Source organism: Sturnira hondurensis, unplaced genomic scaffold (assembly GCF_014824575.4).
Source record: "Sturnira hondurensis isolate 20B ecotype Veracruz unplaced genomic scaffold, ASM1482457v3 Scaffold0008723, whole genome shotgun sequence".
In the NCBI taxonomy this organism is placed as follows: Eukaryota; Metazoa; Chordata; class Mammalia; order Chiroptera; family Phyllostomidae; genus Sturnira; species Sturnira hondurensis.
The window spans coordinates 5290369-5312705 of NW_028081354.1; the positions used below are offsets into that span (position 1 = coordinate 5290369).

Here is a 22337-nt window from a genome sequence, read left to right on the forward strand (position 1 = left end):
TTTTAGAGGGCCCTCAGAAGTGTTTTAATTTATTTTAAAACTGGGGGGATGAACTTTTAGCTCAAAGAAAAATTTAATGTATATTAATATATTTGTCTTTATACTGATACTGTTGAAAATTATAATTTTGAATATCTTTTAATGGAGGGGGAAGCCCATAAACATAAAAATGCCCAGGGGCCATGGACGTCATACTGCAGCCCTGGGCAGGGCCCCCTCCTGACTTCCTGCCGCCACTCCAGGAGCCTTCAAGAAACTGGTGGACATCAACTTTGTGTGTGCCATGGGCCCCCCAGGCGGAGGCAGGAATGCCATCACTCCTCGGCTAACACGCCACTTCAATTACTTGTCCTTTGTTGAGATGGATGAGGTCAGCAAGAAGCGCATCTTCTCCACCATCCTGAGCAGTTGGATGGGTGAGCATTGGGCAGCAGTGGGGGGAGGCCGTGGCAAAGGCAGAAACCCAGCCCAGGTAAGCTACACCAAGGACAGCTGGGCAGCCACTGGACAGGGTGGAGTGCTGGACCGCTGACCTGGCTCCACCCCTTACTCGGCTATGTTACCTTTGTCAAATTCATGAACTCCTCTGAGCCTCAGTTTCTTCATCTGTAAAATGGGCAATAATGTTAGTGCCCACCACCCCAAGTCCTGAAGGTTAAGTAATACATTGCGTGTACAGCATCTAGCATGAAGCCTGGCCAGTGGTGACTGCTGAATATAATATATACATATGTACTCATATGCATTTACCTGTATAAGTACCCATGTATCTATTAATACTTGCCCAGAAACTCTGGTGAAAGGATGTTATTTTTGGAACTGAGGAAAAGCCATGAAGATAGAATAAACAAAATTGCCCTGATGCTTCGTGGGGCTTGGGGGAAAGTCCACCCCAGGATGGACTTTTCCCCCACCATCCCCCCTCCCACCTAACACATGCTCTGACCTGTGAATTCCACTTGGCGCTGTGCCAGATTATGCAAGCTAGGAGTCAAGATTCCCTCAGGCCTTCCCTCCGCTGGCCTTGCCTACTCTGCATCCAGGTGCTATAGGCCACATACGCCTACATGCCCAGCTTAGAGATGGGGACCATATTGCTCTGGACTGGGGGTTGGTGAGCGACTCTGGGAACAGTTAGCCAGGGTGGGTAGCAAGGGGCCCACCTGACTCTGAGCCCCATATCTCTCCCTCAACCCTCCAGATGGACTCCTTGGAGAAAAAAGTTACCGGGATCCCGTGCGTAAGTACAGGCCTAGATGGGAAGGAGCTCTGATTCCAGGGTAGCCCTGGGCTCCAGCTGGCTGTGGCTGAGGCAGGGGACCAGGGGCCACAGTGAACCATCCTCAGGATCATGTGGGGGGACCTTGGGCTCTTGCTAGAGCAAAGATTAGCACCATAGCTGACCGCCTCCCTAGGCTCATTCACCCCTTCATCTAGCCATCAGTCCTTCAGTGCCTGACACTGGGCTAGCATCTGGCCCATAGTAGAAGCCAAGTGAATGAGAGTTGAGTGAATGAATAAAGAAATCCAACAATCTTCCACCCTGTGAGAAGAAGACAAGGCTCTGGAGAGAGCTGGCTTCTCCAAGGAGCTGGCATGACCTTGAGAGCCAGGGGTGGTCTGCAGCTGGGGTCCGGCAGCCCTCATGAGGCAGCCTCACACAGGGCAGGTCTGTTGGTCACTGCAGCATGAGCATGCGCACTCCTGAACTCTGTCCCCATCTGATGTCCCCCTCTTCACCCCTCCCAGCTAAAATAGGCCATCAGAAGACAGACCCCTCTCTAGTCCTCCACATCCACTGCTTACCTGCACCCAGGCCTCCCTTGGTATCCTCCTTCATTCTCACCTATTCTATGGAATGAACTTCCCTGCTTCCCACTGAGGGCAAGCCCTCGTTTTAGGCCTGACTCTCATCCCCTGTTGTCTGCTTCAGGATGTGGCCCCACCTCCACCCCAACACCAGTAGTCCCTCAGGCAAGCACATCTCAATTTCTCCCATCTTTACAATGAGACACAAATCACCTCCCTTGGCCCCTTCCCACCTACCCTGGGCCATCAATACTCCATTCCTCTGCTTGCCTTGACTACAAAACTCCTGGAAAGCATCTCCTCCTGCTGGCACCAGCCCTCTCCTCCTACTCCCTTGAACCCCGCCACTCGCCCAAGGAGTGTCTTGTCATCGGGGGCCCCGTGTGGCCACCTCTCAGTCCTCACCTACCCTGGTAGTCAGCAGTGTTGGCCAAACATGTCCCACCTGTCTCTCAGGTCCCCCTTTTCACAGCTACCCCTTCCCAGATTGACTGGGGCTGGCTCCCCAGCCTCTCCCTCTAACCACACTCTCCCCGGTCGTTCTCAGCCTGCCCCAGCAAGGAAGCCCATTCGCGTGCTGAGGATGCCCCAGTGTGTGTCTTCCGTCCAGACCTCACTCCCGAACCCCTGAGCCCACATCTTCTCTCACATACTCTCTACTGGGTGTTCCTAAGTTATGGCAGCTCTGTCCTTTCAGTCATTCAGGACAAGAGTCTTAGTGCCATCCAGACTCCTCCCTCTCTGACACCCACATCAGTCAGGGGGTCCTGCTGATTCTCCCTCCAGAACCACCTCTTAGCCGCTGCCCATCCTCACTCACCCCTAGCAGCAGCCCCACCCTGGTGTCCCTGCTCCTGCCTCCACCCCGTGCATCCCTTCATCTATCTTCTGTCTGTCCAACCTCCATCGGCAGCCAGAGGGACCTATTCAAATACTAAATCAGACCACATTCTCCTCCCCCTCTCTCCCCACCCACCCCCATGCAGGCAAGCCCCAAGCCCCAACAGTGGCAGGCAAAGCTGCCCAATTAGCCCCTGCGCTCACCTCCTCCCGCTGGTCCTTAACACCCCAGCAGTGCCCACCTCAGGGCCCCACCCTCGCAGCCCCATCTCTGGAGCACTGTCTCCAGTTCAGGGCCTGCCTGCACCTCGCTTCTTCACGTTTCTGCTCGAGTGCCCTCCTCATTGAGGCCTTATGTCAGAACCCCCAACCCTGGCTCTCCCCAACCTCTCCTGTTACCAGTCTCTCCCCGGCACTTTCTGTCACCTGTTTCCTGCCCACATTGCTTGTGGGTGTCGGAGTCTCTTGCCCCACGAGCATGTTCTCTTGGTGAGGAGTGTCTGGGCCCAGCACCAGGAGCAGTGCCTGCATGTGTGGAAGAGCCGCCTTCAGAGCTCAGGAGCCCTCCTACCCATCTTGACGTTTTCCCGCTTCTAGGGGCTTCCTCTGCCCCGGGTCCTGCTGACAGAATTGGGGTTCCCAGCAAAGAATTACATAGTTTTCAAAAAAAAAAAAAAAAGCAAATACGTTGTTAGCAGTGAAGAGACAGGCTGGGTTGGCACAGCAGCTCCAAGGTGAGCCTGAGGGTCCTGGCTGAGCTCCAGCCCCACTACATTCACTGTGAAGCCTTGAGTCCATGGGGACCGTGTGACCCTCCCCATGCATGGCTCAGAGCCAGCATGTTCCAAGTCTGAGACACGGCCCCATAAGGCGAGAGAGTAATGGCCCACGCAGCACTGAATGCGTCCCAGTGCCCTGTGTGCGAACAGCCTATGTCAGTAATAAGGATGTAAAAGGGGGAAGCTCAGAGCAGGAGATTCCTCACTCTGAGGCGGGGGCATCAGGAAGTCCAGGCGGAGGAGACGCGCTGAAGGGTAGGTAGAACCCAAGCATGCCTCCTAAAGAAAGGGTGTCTGGGGGAGAACACAGCACCAACGAGGACAGAGGCTAGGATCTTCAGAGGCTGCACAGGGAGCTCCTGCCTGTGTGACCCAGGCTCCCTCCGATTTCCATAGCCGGGGCCCCCAAAATTGCCCACCTCACGGATCCCCTGGTGGAAGCTACCATCATGGTGTACTCCACCATCACCTCCCAGCTGCTGCCCACCCCAGCCAAGTCCCACTACACCTTCAACCTGAGGGACCTCTCCAAGGTCTTCCAGGGCATGCTCATGGCCGACCCAGCCAAGGTTGAGGTAAGAATCTGACAGACCCCTCCCCAGTGTCCAGGAGAGAAGTGCCCACTCTGCCCTCACTGTTCTCCCTGGCTCCCAGCTTCAGGTCTCCTGCCCCAACTCCTCAGTCTGGATGCAGCCAGGCCTAAAGGGAGCTGGGGACATGGTGAGTGCCAGGCCCCCAGGAGCCCTGCCTTCCTGCAGCTGAGCTCCACCTCACAGGTGAAGCCCATGCCTAGAATGGCAGCTGTGATGGGGCCACACAGAAGAGGGAGCCAGAGCAAGGCCAGGGAGGAAGAGGGCTCCTGGTGGAGGCCCTGGGTGTGCAAAGATTTGCGGGGAGAGTGAGAGGGATGCCTTCCAGGAATGAAAGGCACCTGGGTGGGAGGAGCAGGAAGTACAGTGGGGAGCAGGGTGTCACGTGTGCTGCACAGGCTCAGGCATACCCTGTGAGCTGCCAGGGGGAACAGTGTCCCAAGGAGATGGGGAGCCAGGGGATGTGTAGGAATCTGCATAGTGGAGAATTGGCTGGTCAGTGTATATGGACCAGAACTGACTGGTCAGGGAGAAAAAGTGAACAAGACAGAAGCCGCCCTGACCTTGCCAAGCTACAACCAAAGCTGTTGAGAGAAGAGGCTGGGGCTCCCTGAGGGTGGTCTAGTCACCCAGAGGGAGGTGGGGAAGCAGGGATAGAAGTGGCAGCAGGGATGAAGTTGGGGGCAGCAGTGATGAAGATTGAGGGTGAGATCAGTGGAATGTGCTGAGTGGTTAGATGTCGGGTACTGAGAAGGTGTAAAAAGAATCAGGCATTCCTCCCATGCTTAGAGTTTGGGGAGCCATGGGAGCCATTAGAGGGGAGAAGCCATGACCCGCTAATGGCTGGTCACTGGGTGCCCAGCAGGCAGTTGGCCAGCTGGGCCTGGAGCTGGGAGTGGAGACACCCGGGCAGTGCTCTGTGGGGCTCAGTCCTCAGTCCTCAGTCAGCAGACGTGCCTCCAAGCTGCTCCTGGAAATGGCTGGGCCAAAGAGCTGTGGCTCCCACTCACCTTCTGACTCCTGGTAGCTTGAAAGGTGGTTGAGGGCCCAGGGCTGAGGGTGGGCACTGATGCTGGGATGGCCACAGGACAAAGTGCAGCTGCTGCGACTGTGGTACCACGAGAACTGCCGGGTGTTCCGTGACCGCCTGGTGAATGAGGAGGACCGCGGCTGGTTCGACAAGCTCCTAGAAAGCCACATGGAGGAGTGGGAGGTAGCCTTCAGTGAGGTCTGCCCCTTCCAGCCCATCCTTTACGGAGACTTCATGTCACCAGGCTCTGACATCAAGTCCTATGAGCTCATCACCAGCGAGAAGAAGGTAAAGGGGCCCAGCTGGTCGGTCCTCTGTCCCTGGTGGGGGCCTCTTCGCTCTCCACCCCCGGGGACCTGAGCCCCTGCAGTCACCGATAACAGACTGGGCACCAGGATACTGGGTTAGAAGGCCAGCTCCGGGACTGCAGGCCCGCATTTACTTCTCCGAGTCCCATTTCCTCACCTGTCAAATTGGTACAGCTGGCCCTGCTTGACCCATCTCTGAGGACAAGTCTTTGTGATTCAACTGAGACAGGATCTGTAAGCAGGGACATGCTCTCCCTGTTTTGAGGGCCCTCATCCCACTCACAGAGGGCCAACAGAACCCCAAGGTCACAATCTGAGTCAAGACCCCAGGGAGACAGAAGAGGCCTGGGTCGGGGTCATGGAGCTGTGTGGCTGGAGAGCCTCCTGATGGTCTCTCTCCACACATCTCTCCCTGCTCCCAGGAGCTCCCACCAGGGCCCCAGGTCAGTACATCTTGGTGAGCCCCAGAGGAAGAAGGCAGGGCTCTGACCCTAACCTTCAGGACTCAATGTGTCCAGCAGGTCAAGCCTCATTCAGGCAGACCTGGCTTCTTAAAGCCCAGCACCCTTCCAAGCACAGAGGAGCAGGGCAGGCCATGGGCAGGGGTGTGCCTCCCATCAGGGGTCTAGGTGTGCAGGGACAGAGGGAGGACCCAGTTCTGCCCCTCCCCCCAGATGATGAAGGTGATTGAGGAGTACATGGAGGACTACAACCAGATCAACACAGCCAAGCTGAAGCTGGTCCTCTTCTTGGACGCTCTGAGCCACATTTGCCGCATCAGCCGCACCCTGCGCCAGGCCCTGGGCAACGCACTCCTGCTGGGCGTTGGTGGCAGTGGCCGCAGCTCCCTCACACGGCTCACCTCGCACATGTGAGGGCCCCAGGCATGGTGGGCGAGGGCAGTTGGTGGCAGACTGTTGCTTCCATCCATGTTATTCCACAGTGCTGGGAACAGAGGGCAGCTCTGAGCCAGACCCTCCCAGCCCATGGGCTTCTGGGAACAGGACCTGGGGTCCAAGAAGAGGCAGCAACAGTACCCTGTACTGCTGTGGAAAGGGGGTATACATGCAGTCATCCAGCAGGGATTCCGGGAGGTGGTGGCCATGGGTTTGCTCTCAGAACCAGAGCTGGGAGGATGGAAGGGAAGGGCATTTTGGGTCAAGGGAACAGCTCATACAAAGGTCTGGAGGTCAGAGAGCAGGCCAGGGCCTGAAGAGACTGCAGATGTGTCCAGGATGGGGGCAAGACTCTGAAGGGCCAGGGTGGTGTGTGGGCACCTATGAGCACCTCAGCATAAGTGTTGTCATCCCTCTTCTCAACTCATCTCCAGGGCCGAGTACGAGTGCTTCCAGATTGAGCTCTCCAAGAACTATGGCATGGCTGAGTGGAGAGAAGATATTAAGAAAGTCTTGTTCAAGGCTGGCCTGCACAGCCTGCCCATCACCTTCCTATTCTCAGACACCCAGGTGCCACCACCATGGGCAGTGGGCAGGGTCCAAGGTGGGCTGGATACAACCCCATGCAGTATGGCATCCTGAAAGGTGGTCAGTCCTTCCTGTCCAGGTCACTGTCAGTGGGGTGGATCCTAGGAGGGACAGTCAGGACAAGGGGGAGCCACCAATGGGTGGGTCAGGAGCATGAGGCATAAATCGTTATTGTGCCCCAAGTATACAGAAATCCCTGCACAATGGCTGACCACAAGCAGCACACACTCACTGGCCAACACTTCCCACCTCAAGGACCACTCAACTTGTGCCCAAGTCACGGTGCCCCTGGCTGCCCTCTTGGGGACTGCTCCCTCTAGAGCTCCCTGTGTGTGAGGCCACTCCCATGACTCTGAGAGAAGTGAGGTGGTGGTTTGGGGGCCTCAAGACAAATGGAACAGAGATTAAATCTGGCTGGTGGTCAAGGTTGGGCCATGGCTACAGGCCCAGGATGTGACCCAACCTGGCAAGGGCCCCTCTGCTCCTACTCCTGGGCTCCATGCACAGAGTCAGCCAAGGGAGAGTGTGCCCTGGCACTGGCCAGCCCTGCCCATGTGAGATGGGCAAGGACCCATTTCTACCTGTAGCCTGGTTTCTTCCTGCGAGCAAACAGGCATGGAGAGGCCAGAGAAGTGAAGAGGCAGATGCCACCACTCCCACCCAGGCTTCAGGGCCCCTCCACCACACACTGGTGATGTTCAGGGTCTCTGCCATAGGGCAGGCCTGGATGCCAGTCCTAGACCATGACTTGTGACTCTGGGCTTCTCTGAGACTTGGTGCCATGGCCTATAAAATGGGGCTGCTGTGAAAGTCCAGTGAGACCATAACTGTGGCGTCTAACATCCAGGAGCCATCTCCAAGGCTCATCCTCTTCACCCCTATCCCTCCCCAGATCAAGAACGAGTCCTTCCTGGAGGACATTAATAACGTCCTGAACTCGGGTGACATTCCCAACCTCTATACCCCGGATGAGCAGGACCAGATTGTCACCACCATGCGTCCCTATGTCCAAGAACAGGGTCTTCAGCCCACCAAGGCCAACCTCATGGCTGCCTATACTGGGCGCGTGCGCAGCAACATCCACGTGGTGCTATGTATGAGGTACAGGGAGCCATCACAGCCACACAGGGACAGCAGGGCTGGGTGGGGGTGCACTTGGGCCAGCTGTGAGGAGAAATGGCCTGGGCCTTGCCACCATGCCATTGGGTCCAGACTACTGTGTGTTGCATCCTGGCTGCCGTGCCATAGGACTATGCCAGGGCCCTGGGTTCCTGGGAATGTCAGTGTCTTAGGACCTCATTTGGACTCCTGGCCCTCCAGCCCCATCGGAGAGGTCTTCAGAGCTCGTCTGAGGCAGTTCCCTTCCCTGGTCAACTGCTGTACCATCGACTGGTTTAACGAGTGGCCGACAGAGGCCCTGGAGTCTGTGGCCACCATATTCCTGAATGAAATCCCAGAACTGGAAGCTACCTCTGAAGTAATTGAAGGACTGGTGAGTGTCTTGGTTATAAACAAATAATCAGGGGGAACTGTTTAGGTTTGGGCTTGGGGTCACCGAGGCCTGGCTAAGAGTCCCAGGCCCACCACTGGCAGTAAGCCTTTAGGTAAATGGCTTTACCTGTCCAAGCCTCAGTTTCTTCATCTCTATAATGGGAGTGCCACCAGGTCATCACAATGATGTAGGAGTTTGAGCACACAGTTATAGTTATTGTTTATCTTATTCCCTGCCGGCTTTGTGGAAGCTTTCTTCAAAGAACTCTCTGTCACAACCCAGAAACCACAGATGGGGGGCTAGAATTGTCTGGTCCAACCCAAAAGAGTAATGGCCACCTGAGAGCCAAGACCTAGGATGAACCCATTTCCCATTTCCCCTCAGCCTTGGGCCCTCCCATTTCCCCTCACCTTAGGGCCCTCAAAGAAAGGCACGCAGGTCATGGGGGCTATGGCTGGGCCGAGAGCTGGGAGATGCCTGGGTCCACATTCAAAGCCAGCTCTGCTTTCACAGCTCTGCTTTGAACAAGCCCCTTAACTTCTCTGGGTCATGGGTTTTTCATCTGCAGAATAGGTGACCTTGTCCTTGAAGCCGTGAGGTCATAGGAGAGAGTGAGTGTGAGGTTCCTGCACATGGGTCCCTTCTCAGGACCAGGCTATAGCAGAGGCGTCCAACCTTGGGGTCTCTGGGCCATACTGCAAGAGGAAGGATTGTGTTGGGCCACATGTTAAATACATTGTGACACATAATCACAAAAAAATTTCACAATGTTCTAAGTAAATTTATGAAACTTATGATTTTGTGTGGGGCCTCATTCGTAGCCATCCTGAACTGCATGTGGCCCACAGGCAGCAAGTTGGACACCCCTGAGAGTGGCTTCAAGGGCACCCTGGGACCCTCTCTGGTCTCCCATCCCACAGACCCAGGTTTGCGTGCATATCCACCAGTCGGTGGCCAAGAAGTGTGTCGAGTACCTGGCCGAGCTGGCCCGCCACAACTATGTGACACCCAAAAGCTACCTGGAGGTGCTCAATATTTTCTCCATCCTCATTGGACAGAAGAAACAGGAGCTTAAAACGGCCAAGAACCGCATGAACAGTGGCCTCGACAAGGTGAGCTGGGGTGGGGCGTGGCTCCGCCTGCTCTCTCCTTAGCCCCGATCCTGGTAGCCCAGCCTTGCCTTCCAGACAGCAGCCCACAGTGCATAAATGGCCGGCTTCCTCTCTCATCAAAAGAGCAAGAGCTGCTGGGCAAAAGGCAAGGCCAAAGCAGGTTACTCCACAAATTTCTCAGGGGACTGACTGCTCCCTTCTTCTGTGTCCACTGGTAACCTGGGGGCTACTGAAGCTGTTGGCAACAGCCTCTCACTCATAGTGAGGGCAGCCCTGCAGGGCCCTCTCGCCAGCCCGCTCCAGGCTCTCAGTCTGGCCACCTGTCACACCTGTTTTCCTCTTTTACACCCCCATCCCCAGCTGCTCCGAACTTCTGAGGATGTGGCCAGGATGCAAGAGGAGCTGGAGATCATGCGCCCTCTGCTGGAGGAGGCTGCCAAGGACACCGTGCTCACCATGGAGCAGATCAAGGTGGGGGAGCTGTTCTCAGTCAGTCCCTGATTGAAGTCTGACCCCGTCTCAGTATGCTCAACATCCCCATGCAACCCCAAGATCACTAGAAGTCAGGATTTCTTCAGCTTGATTAACTTGTCCATGCCATTTTCTCATTCAGTAGTCAGGCATTGCCCTGGGCAGGGGATACAGTGAAGAGCAAGACAAACAAGTCCAGACCCCAATAATCACAACATGGAGTAAGTGGCAGGGCTACCACAGGCAGCTGTGCAGACTCTGCCTGGTCTGTCTCTGAGAGCCTCCGAGCCCCACCTCCTGCAGGCATCACAGATTTGCATTTTCATTATGACAGCTTCCTGGCAGAAGTTCTGCTCAACAAAGTCAGTATGTTAAAACTTTTTCCAGCAGATGGAAAGATAGGGAATTTGGGGAGGAAGACCTTTCTCTGTATTGCATGGAGGTGCCCTGTGGGCTTAGGGGACCCTGCCCAATAGGGCGATGATGCTGAAGTGTGTAAAGCAAGAGCCCCGGGCCAGGCCTGCAGTGAGCACTCAGGAGTGGAAGGGGCTCTCAGCATTCCAGATCTCCACAGCTTATCACAGCGAAGAGGGCTCCTGGAGAACAGGGCATGCCAACCCTCATTGCCTTCCACCTGAGGAGACTGAGAGGCAAAGAGGAGAGAAGGGAGGAGGGCACACCTACCCCTCACACTGGCCACCAGCCGGGCCCTCGCTGCCTCCGATCCCCAGGTGGACACGAACATTGCCGAGGAGACCCAGAAATCAGTGCAGGCAGAGGAGATCAAGGCCAACGAGAAGGCCAGAAAGGCACAAATTATCGCCGATGATGCCCAGAAGGATCTGGATGAGGCACTGCCTGCCCTGGATGCAGCCCTGGCCAGCCTGCGCAATCTCAACAAAAATGACGTGACTGAGGTGGGCACCCAGGCATCTCTCAGAGCTCCCCTGGGCCTTTCTTTCTGGTGCCTCGGGTCCTGGTGCCCTGGCTTTCCCTCTAAACAACCCTTGGGGATCCTGTGCCAAAAGGTGAGGGTAGAAATAGGGCTTGAACCCAGCTACCTGCCCTTAACTCCTTGTACCAGCCCCAGGGCCCAGGCAAGTACAAGGGAGGGCTTTGGGCCCTGAGAGGTGACCATCCAGAACTTTGTGGCTAGGCCTGGGTACACAGGGGAGCAGTGGGCTGAGGCCGTCCTCAAGGTCTCTCTGACCGTGCCCTTTGTCTGTGGTGGTGGAGGCTTGGTTGGTGGGGCCCACCCTGTCTGGCAGCTGTCCCTACCCAGAGGTGCCCACACAGCAATGGATTTCCCTTTTTCACTCGGCCTGGCTCATAGGTTCGTGCTATGCAACGGCCGCCCCCAGGCGTGAAGCTGGTCATAGAAGCTGTGTGTATCCTGAAGGGCATCAAGCCCAAGAAGGTTCCTGGAGAGAAGCCTGGCACCAAGGTGGATGACTACTGGGAGCCTGGCAAGGGGCTGCTGCAGGACCCTGGCCGCTTCCTCGAGAGCCTCTTCAAGTTTGACAAGGTGAGCATGCCAGACACCTGGCCAGCCAGTGAGTGAGGGCCACCTAGCCGGACAGGGCGGCGGGAGAGGAGACTGCCCCAGCATAGCACTGGAATCTCTGTCCTGTCTCCCTCCACCTGCAAACACACAATCTTGTGGCCACAGAGCTGACAGGATCCAGATCCTGGCCTGGAAGGATTCTTTGACAGGGTGGGGTGACAGACATACTCACCAACAGAGGAGTATTGAGGAAATCAGGATGCAGACAGTCTTTTGTGCCCATAGGATGTCACCCTCAGTTACTACAAGGCTCTGCAGCCTGGAGATTCTCATGCCCTTTCAGCCTGTGATTCCCATGGCCTTGGCCTAGACCTTCACCATCTACTTGACCATTGCCTCTCCCTCAGCCTTAGCACTTGAGATTAAGCTTCCCCTGTATGTCTTTGCGTTTCTCCCCCTGTCTATCTGGGTCTCTCATTGTCTACGAGCATATGCTCTCTTAGGAGCTATTTCAAGGTTAGGTCAGCCCGGAGCCCACAGCCCTTCCAGAGGGCCCCTCTTCAGCCCAGAAGTTGGCTAGGGGGCAGCTGTCCATCCCATGAGGGCCACCCACTACCAGCTTGTGTTGATGTTGGGACTGCAGGCACTTTCCCAGGCTATACTGGAAGGTAGCTACACCTCCTGTGAGCTCCCCATTTCTCCTCCTCCTTTCGCATCAGCCTGAAAACCAGAGGCCTCACAGGCCTAATTAAGCCCAAATGAGGAGTGTTCAGGGCCAGTGCTCAGGCTCCCCTGGTCCCAGGCTCTGAGTTCTGGGAGTTCATGTACAGTGCATCTTCCTGGGCCCACCCAGAAGGACAGGATTGGAGTCGCCCAGGGTGGGACAGGAGTCCCCGGGGTGTGGTCAGCTCTTGGGATAGGGATTTTATCCTTGACATGATTTGTCTCTACACCTGCAAGGAAGCAAACCTTGTCTCTAAGTGAACTTTTAAATGAGGCCTGTGTATTATTGGATCTTGAGGCTACATCATTTCTCAAGAAATCTCCAATCATGTTATCTGAAATCCTGGAACAGAAGTTTCTCCTCTGCCCAGTCTTTTGGGTCATGTTTATTCCCTAAGGAGGACACCTCTACTGAGGTCTGCACAGGGCATGGGACACAGAACAGGATCATGGTATCCCTTGTCCCCACTACCCCATCCTCCCTGAGAAGTAGCCCCTTGAACCCCATTGTTCCCATGTCCAGGACAACATTGGGGAGGCAGTGATCAAAGCCATTCAGCCGTACATCGACAATGAAGAGTTCCAGCCAGCCGCCATTGCCAAGGTGTCCAAAGCCTGTACCTCCATCTGCCAGTGGGTGCGCGCCATGCACAAGTACCACTTCGTGGCCAAGGCTGTGGAACCCAAGCGGGTGAGAGCTGGGTATAGCTGAGGGGCGAGGGAGAGGGGCGAAGGAGAGGGGCGAGGGCTCCCCAGGACATTCAACAAGCTGGCCCTGCCTCCTTTGCCTGCAGCAAGCCCTGCGGGAGGCCCAGGACGACCTGGAAGTGACACAGAAGATCTTGGACGAGGCAAAGCAGCGCCTGCAGGAGGTGGAGGATGGCATCGCTGTGATGCAGGCCAGGTACCGGGAATGCATCGCCAAGAAGGAGGAGCTGGAGATGAAGTGTGAGCAGTGTGAACATCGTCTGGGCCGAGCTGACAAGGTACACACACCCCTCCGGAGAGGGCCTGTGGGCATAGCCTGCCCCAGACAGGGGCTAGAAGGGCTAGAAGGGCTAGAAAGGCTAGAGAGGCTAGAAGGGGCTAGGTGGTGGTGGGGGCTAGGTGGAGGTCCTGGAATGGCTGTCTGCAACCCCTCCCTGGAAGCCTGGGGACAGCACCAGGCAGGGACCCCCAGGCCTCCCAGAGCCCACCCCACAGGGCTTCCTCTGCAGCTCATCAGTGGTCTGTCGGATGAGCGGGTGCGTTGGCAGGAGACAGTGGAGAACCTGGAGCACATGCTTGAAAACATCTCTGGAGACGTGCTGGTAGCTGCTGGCTTCGTGACCTACCTGGGTCCCTTCACGGTAAGGAGCCCCCAGCCCTGTCTGGGACAACCTCACTTCACAAAGGGGCCCTGCCTTAAGGCCTCACCTCCTGAGGGGCAGCCTATGGGGCGGCTCTTCCCTTACTCACTCATTCAACAAGCACTTATCAGGGCTGGCCAGTATGTCTGTGTTGGTTGGAGTGACATCCTGTACACTGAAAGGTTGTGGGTTCAATTCCCGTTCAAGGCACTGTCAGGGTACTATGTAGGTTTTGGGTTCAATCCCTGTTTGGGTTGTGTATAGGAGGCAACTGACTGGTTTCTCTCATTGACATTTTTCCCCTTCTCTCTCTTTCTCCCCTCCTCTCTCTCTAAAAGTAATGAAAAAAAAAAGTCCTAGGGTGAGGAACTAAATAAAGTAACAAGCACCTACCAGGCACCCTGTCCGAGCCAGGTGCTGTCCAAGGCACGGGGGTGCGGCAGTGCACGAAACAGCCAGAAAACCCACCCTGGTGGGGCTGGCCTTCTGGTGGGAAGTGTGACCTCACATTTCCAGGCCTGCTGTGTGTATGTCATTCAATTCTCACAGATGCCCTGACAGATGGGCATTGTTATGATTACCCCTGCTTTACACGTGAGGCACTGAGGTTTATGGAAGCCAAGGAAGTTACCCAAAGCGGGATGAGAGCACAGGTGTCCAGCTCCATGTCTGAGCTCTGACCTCTGTGTACAACCGCCAAGTAATGGGGTACAGAGGGAGGCGGAAGGGTGTCCCAGGTGTGGTGTTGGGGTGGACCTGAGTCTGGTGTCTCCCCAGGGCCAGTACCGCACAGTGCTGTACAACCACTGGGTCAAGCAGCTCGTGATCCACCACGTCCCACATACGTCCGAGCCCACACTAATTGGGACACTGGGGAACCCCGTGAAGATCCGCTCTTGGCAGGTGCCTGCCCTGGGGAGTTGGAACAACTGGCCTGGTCCTGTGGCATCATGCAAGCTAAACCAAGATCCCCCTGTCTCTCTCCCACCCTCTTTCCTGCGTGTGCTCGGTAATGTCTCCTCTGAACCCACCCAGATCCAGCAAGAGGGTTGTGGGTAGGAGGAGAAATCTGACCACAGTGTGGCTCAGACGTTAGCTAATTGTGGGCGGAGAATTCAAGGGGTGCTTGAAGAGTGGGGGTGAAGCTGGGGAAGCAGTGTTCAGAGGAAGGGTTAAGAAAGGTTCCTAAAAGAAGTGGTGCCTCAGCTAGACCCTGAAGGACGGGTAGAGTTGATACAGGAAGAGAACCAAGAGGCAGTAGGCAGAAGTGAAAGGTATGCATAGTCTGGGAGGGCTGATGGACTGTGGGCCCCATGGAGATGGTCTGACTGAGTGAGGACTCAGTAGGCAAAAGGACAGAGAAGCCCAGTAAAGGGGAGTGTTGGGAGCCAGCCCAGGAGCACACTGTCACTTGTCCCCTAACTCCAAGAGGACGCAACATAGAGAGGACAGACACAGCCAAACCATGAGGTCTGGAGTAGCTGATGCCACCGCTAACACTGTTCATGTGGTGTCTGGTGCCCCACAGATCGCTGGCCTCCCCAACGACACACTGTCAGTGGAGAATGGGGTCATCAACCAGTTCTCCCAGCGCTGGACCCACTTCATTGACCCTCAGGGCCAGGCCAACAAATGGATCAAGAACATGGTAAGCCCACTTGCCAGGTGCCACCACCCCACCCAGCAGGCTTAGGAGGCACAAGAGGAGTAGCAGAGCCTCAGGGTGGCTCTCAGCCCCCACCCCACACCCCCAACCGGCCCCTACTCCCACAGGAGAAGGAAAATGGGCTGGACGTGCTCAAGCTGAGTGATCGTGACTTCCTGCGCAGCATGGAGAATGCCATCCGCTTCGGCAAGCCCTGTCTTCTGGAAAATGTGGGTGAAGAGCTGGATCCAGCTCTGGAGCCCGTGCTGCTCAAGCAGGTAAGTCTGCAGCCGTGGGTGTATGGGGAATGGACTGTTGGCCTGAACAGGGAGAAGGAGAGCCTCCCTCTTTTGCCACACTGGAGAAACCCAGGCCACAGTGCTTGACCGTCCCACCCACCACAGACATACAAGCAGCAGGGGAACACCGTGCTGAAGCTAGGGGACACAGTGATCCCCTACCACGAGGACTTCAGGATGTACATAACTACCAAGCTTCCCAACCCACACTACACACCTGAGATCTCCACCAAACTCACACTCATCAACTTCACCCTGTCACCCAGGTAAGCCCCTAGCCCCCGGCCCCCAGGATTCCAAGTATCAGCTCTGCCTTGGCCTGTCCAGCTGCGCCTCTCCTATCATCAGGCCAGGACTCAGTGGGTCTTTCCCCTGCTCAGAGGCTCTGCCAGCTTCCTCCCACTCATGTTGCCACCTTCTGGCCCTTCCACCAGCTTTCCATTACTTGCACTATTTCCACCTAAAACCCCCATCCCCAACTCATCCCGATCCCTTGTCAAATCCCCTCCCCTGCCCTAGCCTCCCTTGAGAGCATTAAGCCCCGCCTCAACCCTTCCCCTGCAGCTCGCCCTTTTCAGGCCCTTGTGCACTCACCCTCAGAGCTGTCCTGGAGCGCTGAGTCGGGGGCACTCTGGGGCACTGCTCCCCAGCCCTGTTTCCCACCCTTGCTGCTGTGAGACCCAGCTTTTGCTGGCCATCGCAGATCCCAGAGGCCTGGTCCATGCCAGTGGCCACTATGAACCTCTCCACAGAACAGGGGGGTGGAAACATCCTTAAGGACTGTCCCTCCTTGTCACCCACAGCTCCCTCTTGCTAAGAGGGAGTTCTTCAGAGACCCCAGAAGCTCACACATCCACTGCCTGCCCCTAACTGGGATTCCAGGCTGCTACCCAAGGTCTCACTGAGAACCAATCACTCTGAAAGCAGGCTCTGCATTACCCATGCAGCTTGAGATAGGCTAGACTTCCCAGGCCGATACCCACGGGAATCCCAGGAGCACAGATAATTGGAGGGGCTGGCCCTCGAGGCCCAGCAGGTATTACAGACAGGGTGTTCCCTGCCCCTGGCAGTGGCCTGGAGGACCAACTGCTAGGCCAGGTAGTGGCTGAGGAACGGCCCGACCTGGAGGAAGCCAAGAACCAGCTGATTGTCAGTAATGCTAAGATGCGCCAAGAGTTAAAGGACATTGAAGACCAGATCCTGTACCGGCTCAGCTCCTCTGAGGGCAACCCCGTGGATGACGTGGAACTCATCAAAGTGCTGGAGGCTTCCAAAATGAAGGCTGCAGAGATCCAGGTCAGCAACTTCTTGCCTCTCCGCACCTACCTCAGGCCTGCCCCCTGCCCCACCCATTTCTACTAGCTGCTCTTTGCCAGCCTACCTAGGCCTGACCACTTTCCCTCCACTACACCCCCAGGCCAAGGTCAGGATTGCAGAGCAAACGGAGAAGGACATTGACCTCACGCGCATGGAGTACATACCTGTAGCCGTCCGTACCCAGATCCTATTCTTCTGTGTGTCAGACCTGGCCAACGTGGACCCCATGTACCAGTACTCCCTCGAGTGGTTTCTCAACATCTTCCTCTCAGGCATCGCCAACTCAGAGAGGGCAGGTAGTCCTGGCACACATGCACATGTGGGCACAAATGCCAGGCTCCCACCCTAGCACAGATGGGACATGTGAACATGTTTTCACGTGGGCACGTGCACAAACTGACACCCATAGTCACTTGCATATGCTCTCAGATACACTCTACATAAGAACACACACACTCCTCCCTATCTTCCTCAGAGCCCTTTTACTAGGAACTCCAGATGCCCCACAGGGAGGCCCAGCCCTCCTGTGGCTGCTGTGGGGACTGGCTAGGCTGGACCGCAGGGCTCTGGCTTTCTCCCCCTCTCCGCATGTGCTGCATCACCTCTCTGCCTGCAGACAATCTGAAGAAGCGCATCGCCAACATCAATCGCTACCTGACCTACAGCCTCTACAGTAATGTCTGCCGCAGCCTCTTTGAGAAGCACAAGTTGATGTTCGCCTTCCTGCTGTGTGTCCGCATCATGATGAACGAGGACAAGATCAACCAGGTGCATGAGTAGAGAGGCAGCCAGGTGGGACAGTGGTCCAGGACAGATTGCCAGAGGAGTTGCCCTGTTGCAGGGCCTGAGAGAACAAGGTGGAAGGAAAGGCCAGGCAAGAAAACACAGCAAGAGCAAAGGGGCAAAGGCCTAAGGAAGGAAACACAGTTCTTTGCGTAAAAACAGCCAGGAGACCCTGGGTTAGTAGTGACCCAAGCAGTTCTATGAGTACAGGCCTTCTCAGAAGCTTGAGCGTGCCAGTGGGCACAGAGGCTGGCCTGAGCCTCCCAGCTCACATTCTCATGAGCCCCAGGTATTTTATAGTGTGTTGGAAAGCACTGCCAAGGCAGCAAGAGTGACAGCCACCACCTCACTGTGTACTGGGTGGGCTCACAGGTACATAGGGCCTGGCACCAGCCTCCTTCTGTCCCCTGCTAGAGTGAGTGGCGCTACCTCCTGTCTGGGGGCTCCATCCAGGTGATGACGGAGAACCCTGCAGTGGACTGGCTGTCAGACCGGGCCTGGCGAGACATCCTGGCGCTCTCGAACCTGCCAGCCTTCTACTCCTTCGCTGCTGACTTTGTGAAACACCTCTCAGAATTCCGGGCTATCTTCGACAGCCCAGAGCCCCACCGGTGAGCTGGGCCCCAAGGCGTGTTAGAGTGGGTACATTGAGGGGGTGAAACCCAGACACAGGAGCCTTCCGAGAGGCCACCTGGGACTGCCCTGCAGCTGTGGCCACGTCTCTTCCATACCCCCAGCCACACACCTCCAGACACTCCACTCTCCTTTGCCATCCAGCCAGCAGAGTCCCTGTGGCCAATGCCTTCCCATAGGTCAATTTTCAGGGAGACATGGGCACTATTACAGGGAACCCTTGCCTGGCATCTGGGATCAGTACCTGGACCAGTTCCAGAAGCTGCTGGTCCTGCGCTGCCTACGTGGAGACAAGGTTACCAATGCCATGCAAGACTTTGTGGCCACCAACCTGGAGCCTCGCTTCATTGAGCCCCAGGCAAGTGCTGCCAGCCAGTGCCACCTGCTAATCCCCACGTGGGTGCCAAGGGCCTGACTGCACCTGGATAGACCACTTTGCAGCTTTCATCAGGCCAGGACTCCTAGCCCACCCCCCAAAGGCTCTGGGAGCCCCCAGTTTGCTGTCCCTTGCCCAGGTCCCAGTGCCTCCTCAGCCCCATGTGGCCCCGGCATGTCTCTCTGCCCTGCAGACAGCCAACTTGTCAGTGGTGTTTAAAGACTCCAACTCCACGACACCTCTCATCTTTGTGCTGTCGCCGGGCACCGATCCCGCTGCCGACCTGTACAAGTTTGCTGAAGAAATGAAGTTCTCCAAGAAGCTCTCTGCCATCTCCCTGGGCCAGGGCCAGGTAAGGGTGGGGCCAGGAGGGTGATGGCCAGCCAGACCAGCTGATCCCACCACTCTGCACTTACACCCCCCCAGGGCCCACGGGCAGAAGCCATGATGCGCAGCTCCATAGAGAGGGGCAAGTGGGTCTTCTTCCAGAACTGCCACCTGGCCCCAAGCTGGATGCCAGCCCTAGAGCACCTCATTGAGCACATCAATCCCGACAAGGTACACCAGCTCCCTCTGCCACAGGGGGTACTAATGTGTCCACCCAGGACTGTGAGCTAAACAAGATGGTCTTGCAAAGTGCTTAGCCCAGCACAAGAAGTGCTCAGGAACTTGCCTCGACTACATTAATCTTCTCAGTGCACCCAAGTCACCTCACCACACCAGTCAGGGTGCAAAGCTTGTATCTCAGTGCTCTGTGCAGCCTGGTGTGTGCCCCCAGGGGTAGAGTCAGGCTGAGGGTGGCCCAGGGTCCCTGGGTGGGAGGGAGCCTGGTATTGGGGACACAGCCAGGTATGGGTCCTGATGCTCACATGGAACATGGCTACCAGGTGCACCGGGACTTCCGCCTGTGGCTCACCAGCCTGCCCAGCAACAAGTTTCCAGTGTCCATCCTGCAGAATGGCTCCAAGATGACCATTGAGCCACCACGTGGTGTCAAGGCCAACCTGCTCAAGTCCTACAACAGCCTCAGCGATGACTTCCTCAACTCCTGTCGCAAGGTGAGGTACACTTGGTAGTGCCCTGCCCCACATGACCCCGGCCTTTCCCCTCATGTCTCCTGTCCCTCACCTCTCACAGGTGACGGAGTTCAAGTCCCTGCTGCTGTCTCTGTGCCTGTTCCATGGGAATGCACTGGAGCGCCGAAAGTTTGGACCCCTGGGCTTCAACATCCCCTACGAGTTCACAGATGGGGACCTGCGCATCTGTATCAGCCAGCTCAAGATGTTCCTGGACGAGTATGATGACATCCCCTACAAGGTGGGCTGGGGACAGGCTGAGGGTGGGGAGCTCGGCACTTGTGAGGCCCTTACCCACCCACCACATAGGTCCTCAAGTACACGGCAGGGGAGATCAACTACGGGGGCCGTGTCACCGATGACTGGGACCGCCGCTGCATCATGAACATCCTGGAGGACTTCTACAGCCCTGAAGTGCTCTTCCCTGAGCACAGCTACAGCACTTCAGGCATCTACCACCAGATCCAACCCACCTATGATCTCAACGTGAGCACAGCCTGGGTTCTGGGGTACTGAGAACCACCTGGTGCTGGGTGAAGAGATGTGGCCCCTGCCCTGCAGTAGCTCCTTCTCATTGATTAATCCAGCCTGAAAAGACAGTCACTGCTACCTGAGGGCACTCAGTGAGGCAGGGGTAAGGAAGGAGCAACCGGACCCAGCCCACATAGTCAGGGGTCCTCCTGAAGAAGCTCTGCTTCAGCTGAGATGTGTGATGAGCAGTCAGGGGCTGGGTCAGGCATTCCAGAGTGTGGAAACAAGGGAGTGTGGCAGGTTTGAGCAGCCCAATGAAGGAGCAGGAAGAGCTGGATGGCACTGAGAAAGGGGCTGGGAGGGAGGCAGAAGCTGCCCCCATCATGCCTCAGGGGCCATGAAGTCCCAAGAACAATGGGGTTACAACCAAGGTGATGGGCGGGGGATGTGTTTAATTGAAAGGCCACCCACAGGCTGGGGATAGAGCCAGGCAGGGGCTTCAGCTATGCCTCTCTACCCACAGGGCTACCTCTCCTACATCAAGGGCCTCCCACTCAACGACATGCCTGAGATCTTTGGCCTGCACGACAACGCCAACATCACCTTCGCCCAGAATGAGACTTACACTCTGCTCAATGCCATAATACAGCTGCAACCAAAATCATCCTCTGCGGGCGGCCAGAGCAGGGAGGAGGTGGGGCATAACCAGGGGAAGGGACCCAAGGGTTGGTCAGGGCTAACCTCCCACCCACTGTCCTGCCTGCTCCCTTATGGGAAAAAACTCTGTGCATGTGAGATCCTATGAGGGTTGTGGGGACCAGCCCTGACCCCCAGTATCCCTTTGTGCCTACAGACAGTGGAAGATGTGGCCCACAACATTCTACTCCGGGTGCCTGAGCCCATCAACTTGCAGCTGGTGATGAGCAAGTACCCTGTGCTGTATGAGGAGTCAATGAACACAGTGCTCGTACAGGAGGTCATTCGGTAATCCCCCTATCCCAGTCACCCCTCACCACCACCAGCCCGGAGTCAACGAACCAGAGCTAAAGAGAAATGATAGCAAGAGGTACTATGGTACAGGTGCCATACCAGGTGCTAAAATCCATCCTCTAAATCCAGCCACATTTTTATTATTCCCATTTTACAGATGGGTAAACCAAGGCCCCAAAAGATTAAGTGAACTAAGGTCACGCATTCGCTAAAGGCCAGAGCTGGGATTGGTGCCCAGGCTGTCCAAGCAGCTCTGTGTTCTAGCCCCTGTTTTCTTGTCTATGGCCTACAACTGAAGATTGTAGGTACTGCTACACAGCCCTGGCCCCATAGGTACAACCGGCTGCTGCAGGTGATCACACAGATGCTGCAAGACCTGCTCAAGGCGCTCAAGGGGCTGGTGGTGATGTCCTCGCAGTTGGAGCTGATGGCTGCCAGCCTGTACAACAATGCTGTGCCTGAGCTCTGGAACGCCAAGGCCTACCCATCGCTTAAGCCACTGTCCTCATGGGTCATGGATCTGCTACAACGCCTGGACTTCGTGCAGACCTGGATCAAAGAGGGCATCCCAGCTGTTTTCTGGATCAGTGGATTCTTCTTCCCCCAGGCTTTCCTGACAGGCACCCTACAGAACTTTGCCCGCAAATCAGTCATCTCCATTGACACCATCTCCTTTGATTTCAAGGTCTGGACACAGCCAGGGCCAGGTCAGGTGACAGGCTGGAGTATAGCCTGATCACTTACTTCTGAGGCCACACCTGTCTGGCGGCCATGGGACCCTGGAGCAGGGGTGGGGGAAAAGGAGAGCCAGCCCAGAAGAGGCCATGAGCCCCATGGAAATCCCGAAGGCAGGGTATAGACCACAAGCTACTAGCTAAAATAACAAGTGGCAGGAAGGCAGGCAGAACTCTCAGGAGGGAGCTTGTGCTTCGGAACCAAAACTCTAACCCAGATTCTGGGTACTGATGCGTGCGGGGCATGTCTGCACCCACCACAGGTGATGTACCAGTCAGTGTCGGAGCTCAAGAAAAGGCCTGAAGAGGGGTGCTACATCTATGGGCTGTTCCTGGAAGGTGCCCGCTGGGACCCCATGGCCTTCCAGCTGGCTGAGTCTCGGCCCAAGGAGCTATACACGGAAATGGCTGTTATCTGGCTCCTGCCGACACCCAACCGCAAGATTCAGGACCAGGCCTTCTACCTGTGTCCTATCTATAAGACGCTGACCCGCTCTGGTACGATGCCCAGGGCAGGGAGCC

The 22337-nt window shown here is 56.2% G+C and overlaps 1 protein-coding gene across 1 annotated transcript in view; it reads left to right on the forward strand.

The window, feature by feature from the left end:
- The window catches only part of DNAH1 (dynein axonemal heavy chain 1), a 76246-nt gene that overhangs the window by 52191 nt on the left and 1718 nt on the right, over window positions 1-22337 (forward strand). Inside the window, exons 45-77 of the mRNA XM_037055722.1 lie at window positions 243-416; window positions 1202-1240; window positions 3825-4003; window positions 5106-5336; window positions 6031-6227; window positions 6687-6822; window positions 7733-7941; window positions 8161-8332; window positions 9253-9444; window positions 9805-9915; window positions 10647-10832; window positions 11249-11440; window positions 12666-12833; window positions 12937-13128; window positions 13360-13491; window positions 14269-14394; window positions 15020-15139; window positions 15265-15414; window positions 15541-15701; window positions 16506-16731; window positions 16853-17048; window positions 17369-17520; window positions 17950-18146; window positions 18382-18526; window positions 18738-18896; window positions 18971-19102; window positions 19432-19602; window positions 19682-19861; window positions 19930-20106; window positions 20615-20785; window positions 20945-21075; window positions 21415-21766; window positions 22079-22313. Of these exons, the coding sequence (XP_036911617.1) occupies window positions 243-416; window positions 1202-1240; window positions 3825-4003; window positions 5106-5336; window positions 6031-6227; window positions 6687-6822; window positions 7733-7941; window positions 8161-8332; window positions 9253-9444; window positions 9805-9915; window positions 10647-10832; window positions 11249-11440; window positions 12666-12833; window positions 12937-13128; window positions 13360-13491; window positions 14269-14394; window positions 15020-15139; window positions 15265-15414; window positions 15541-15701; window positions 16506-16731; window positions 16853-17048; window positions 17369-17520; window positions 17950-18146; window positions 18382-18526; window positions 18738-18896; window positions 18971-19102; window positions 19432-19602; window positions 19682-19861; window positions 19930-20106; window positions 20615-20785; window positions 20945-21075; window positions 21415-21766; window positions 22079-22313 (5691 nt within the window). The remainder of the gene's footprint in view (window positions 1-242; window positions 417-1201; window positions 1241-3824; window positions 4004-5105; window positions 5337-6030; window positions 6228-6686; window positions 6823-7732; window positions 7942-8160; window positions 8333-9252; window positions 9445-9804; window positions 9916-10646; window positions 10833-11248; window positions 11441-12665; window positions 12834-12936; window positions 13129-13359; window positions 13492-14268; window positions 14395-15019; window positions 15140-15264; window positions 15415-15540; window positions 15702-16505; window positions 16732-16852; window positions 17049-17368; window positions 17521-17949; window positions 18147-18381; window positions 18527-18737; window positions 18897-18970; window positions 19103-19431; window positions 19603-19681; window positions 19862-19929; window positions 20107-20614; window positions 20786-20944; window positions 21076-21414; window positions 21767-22078; window positions 22314-22337) is intronic.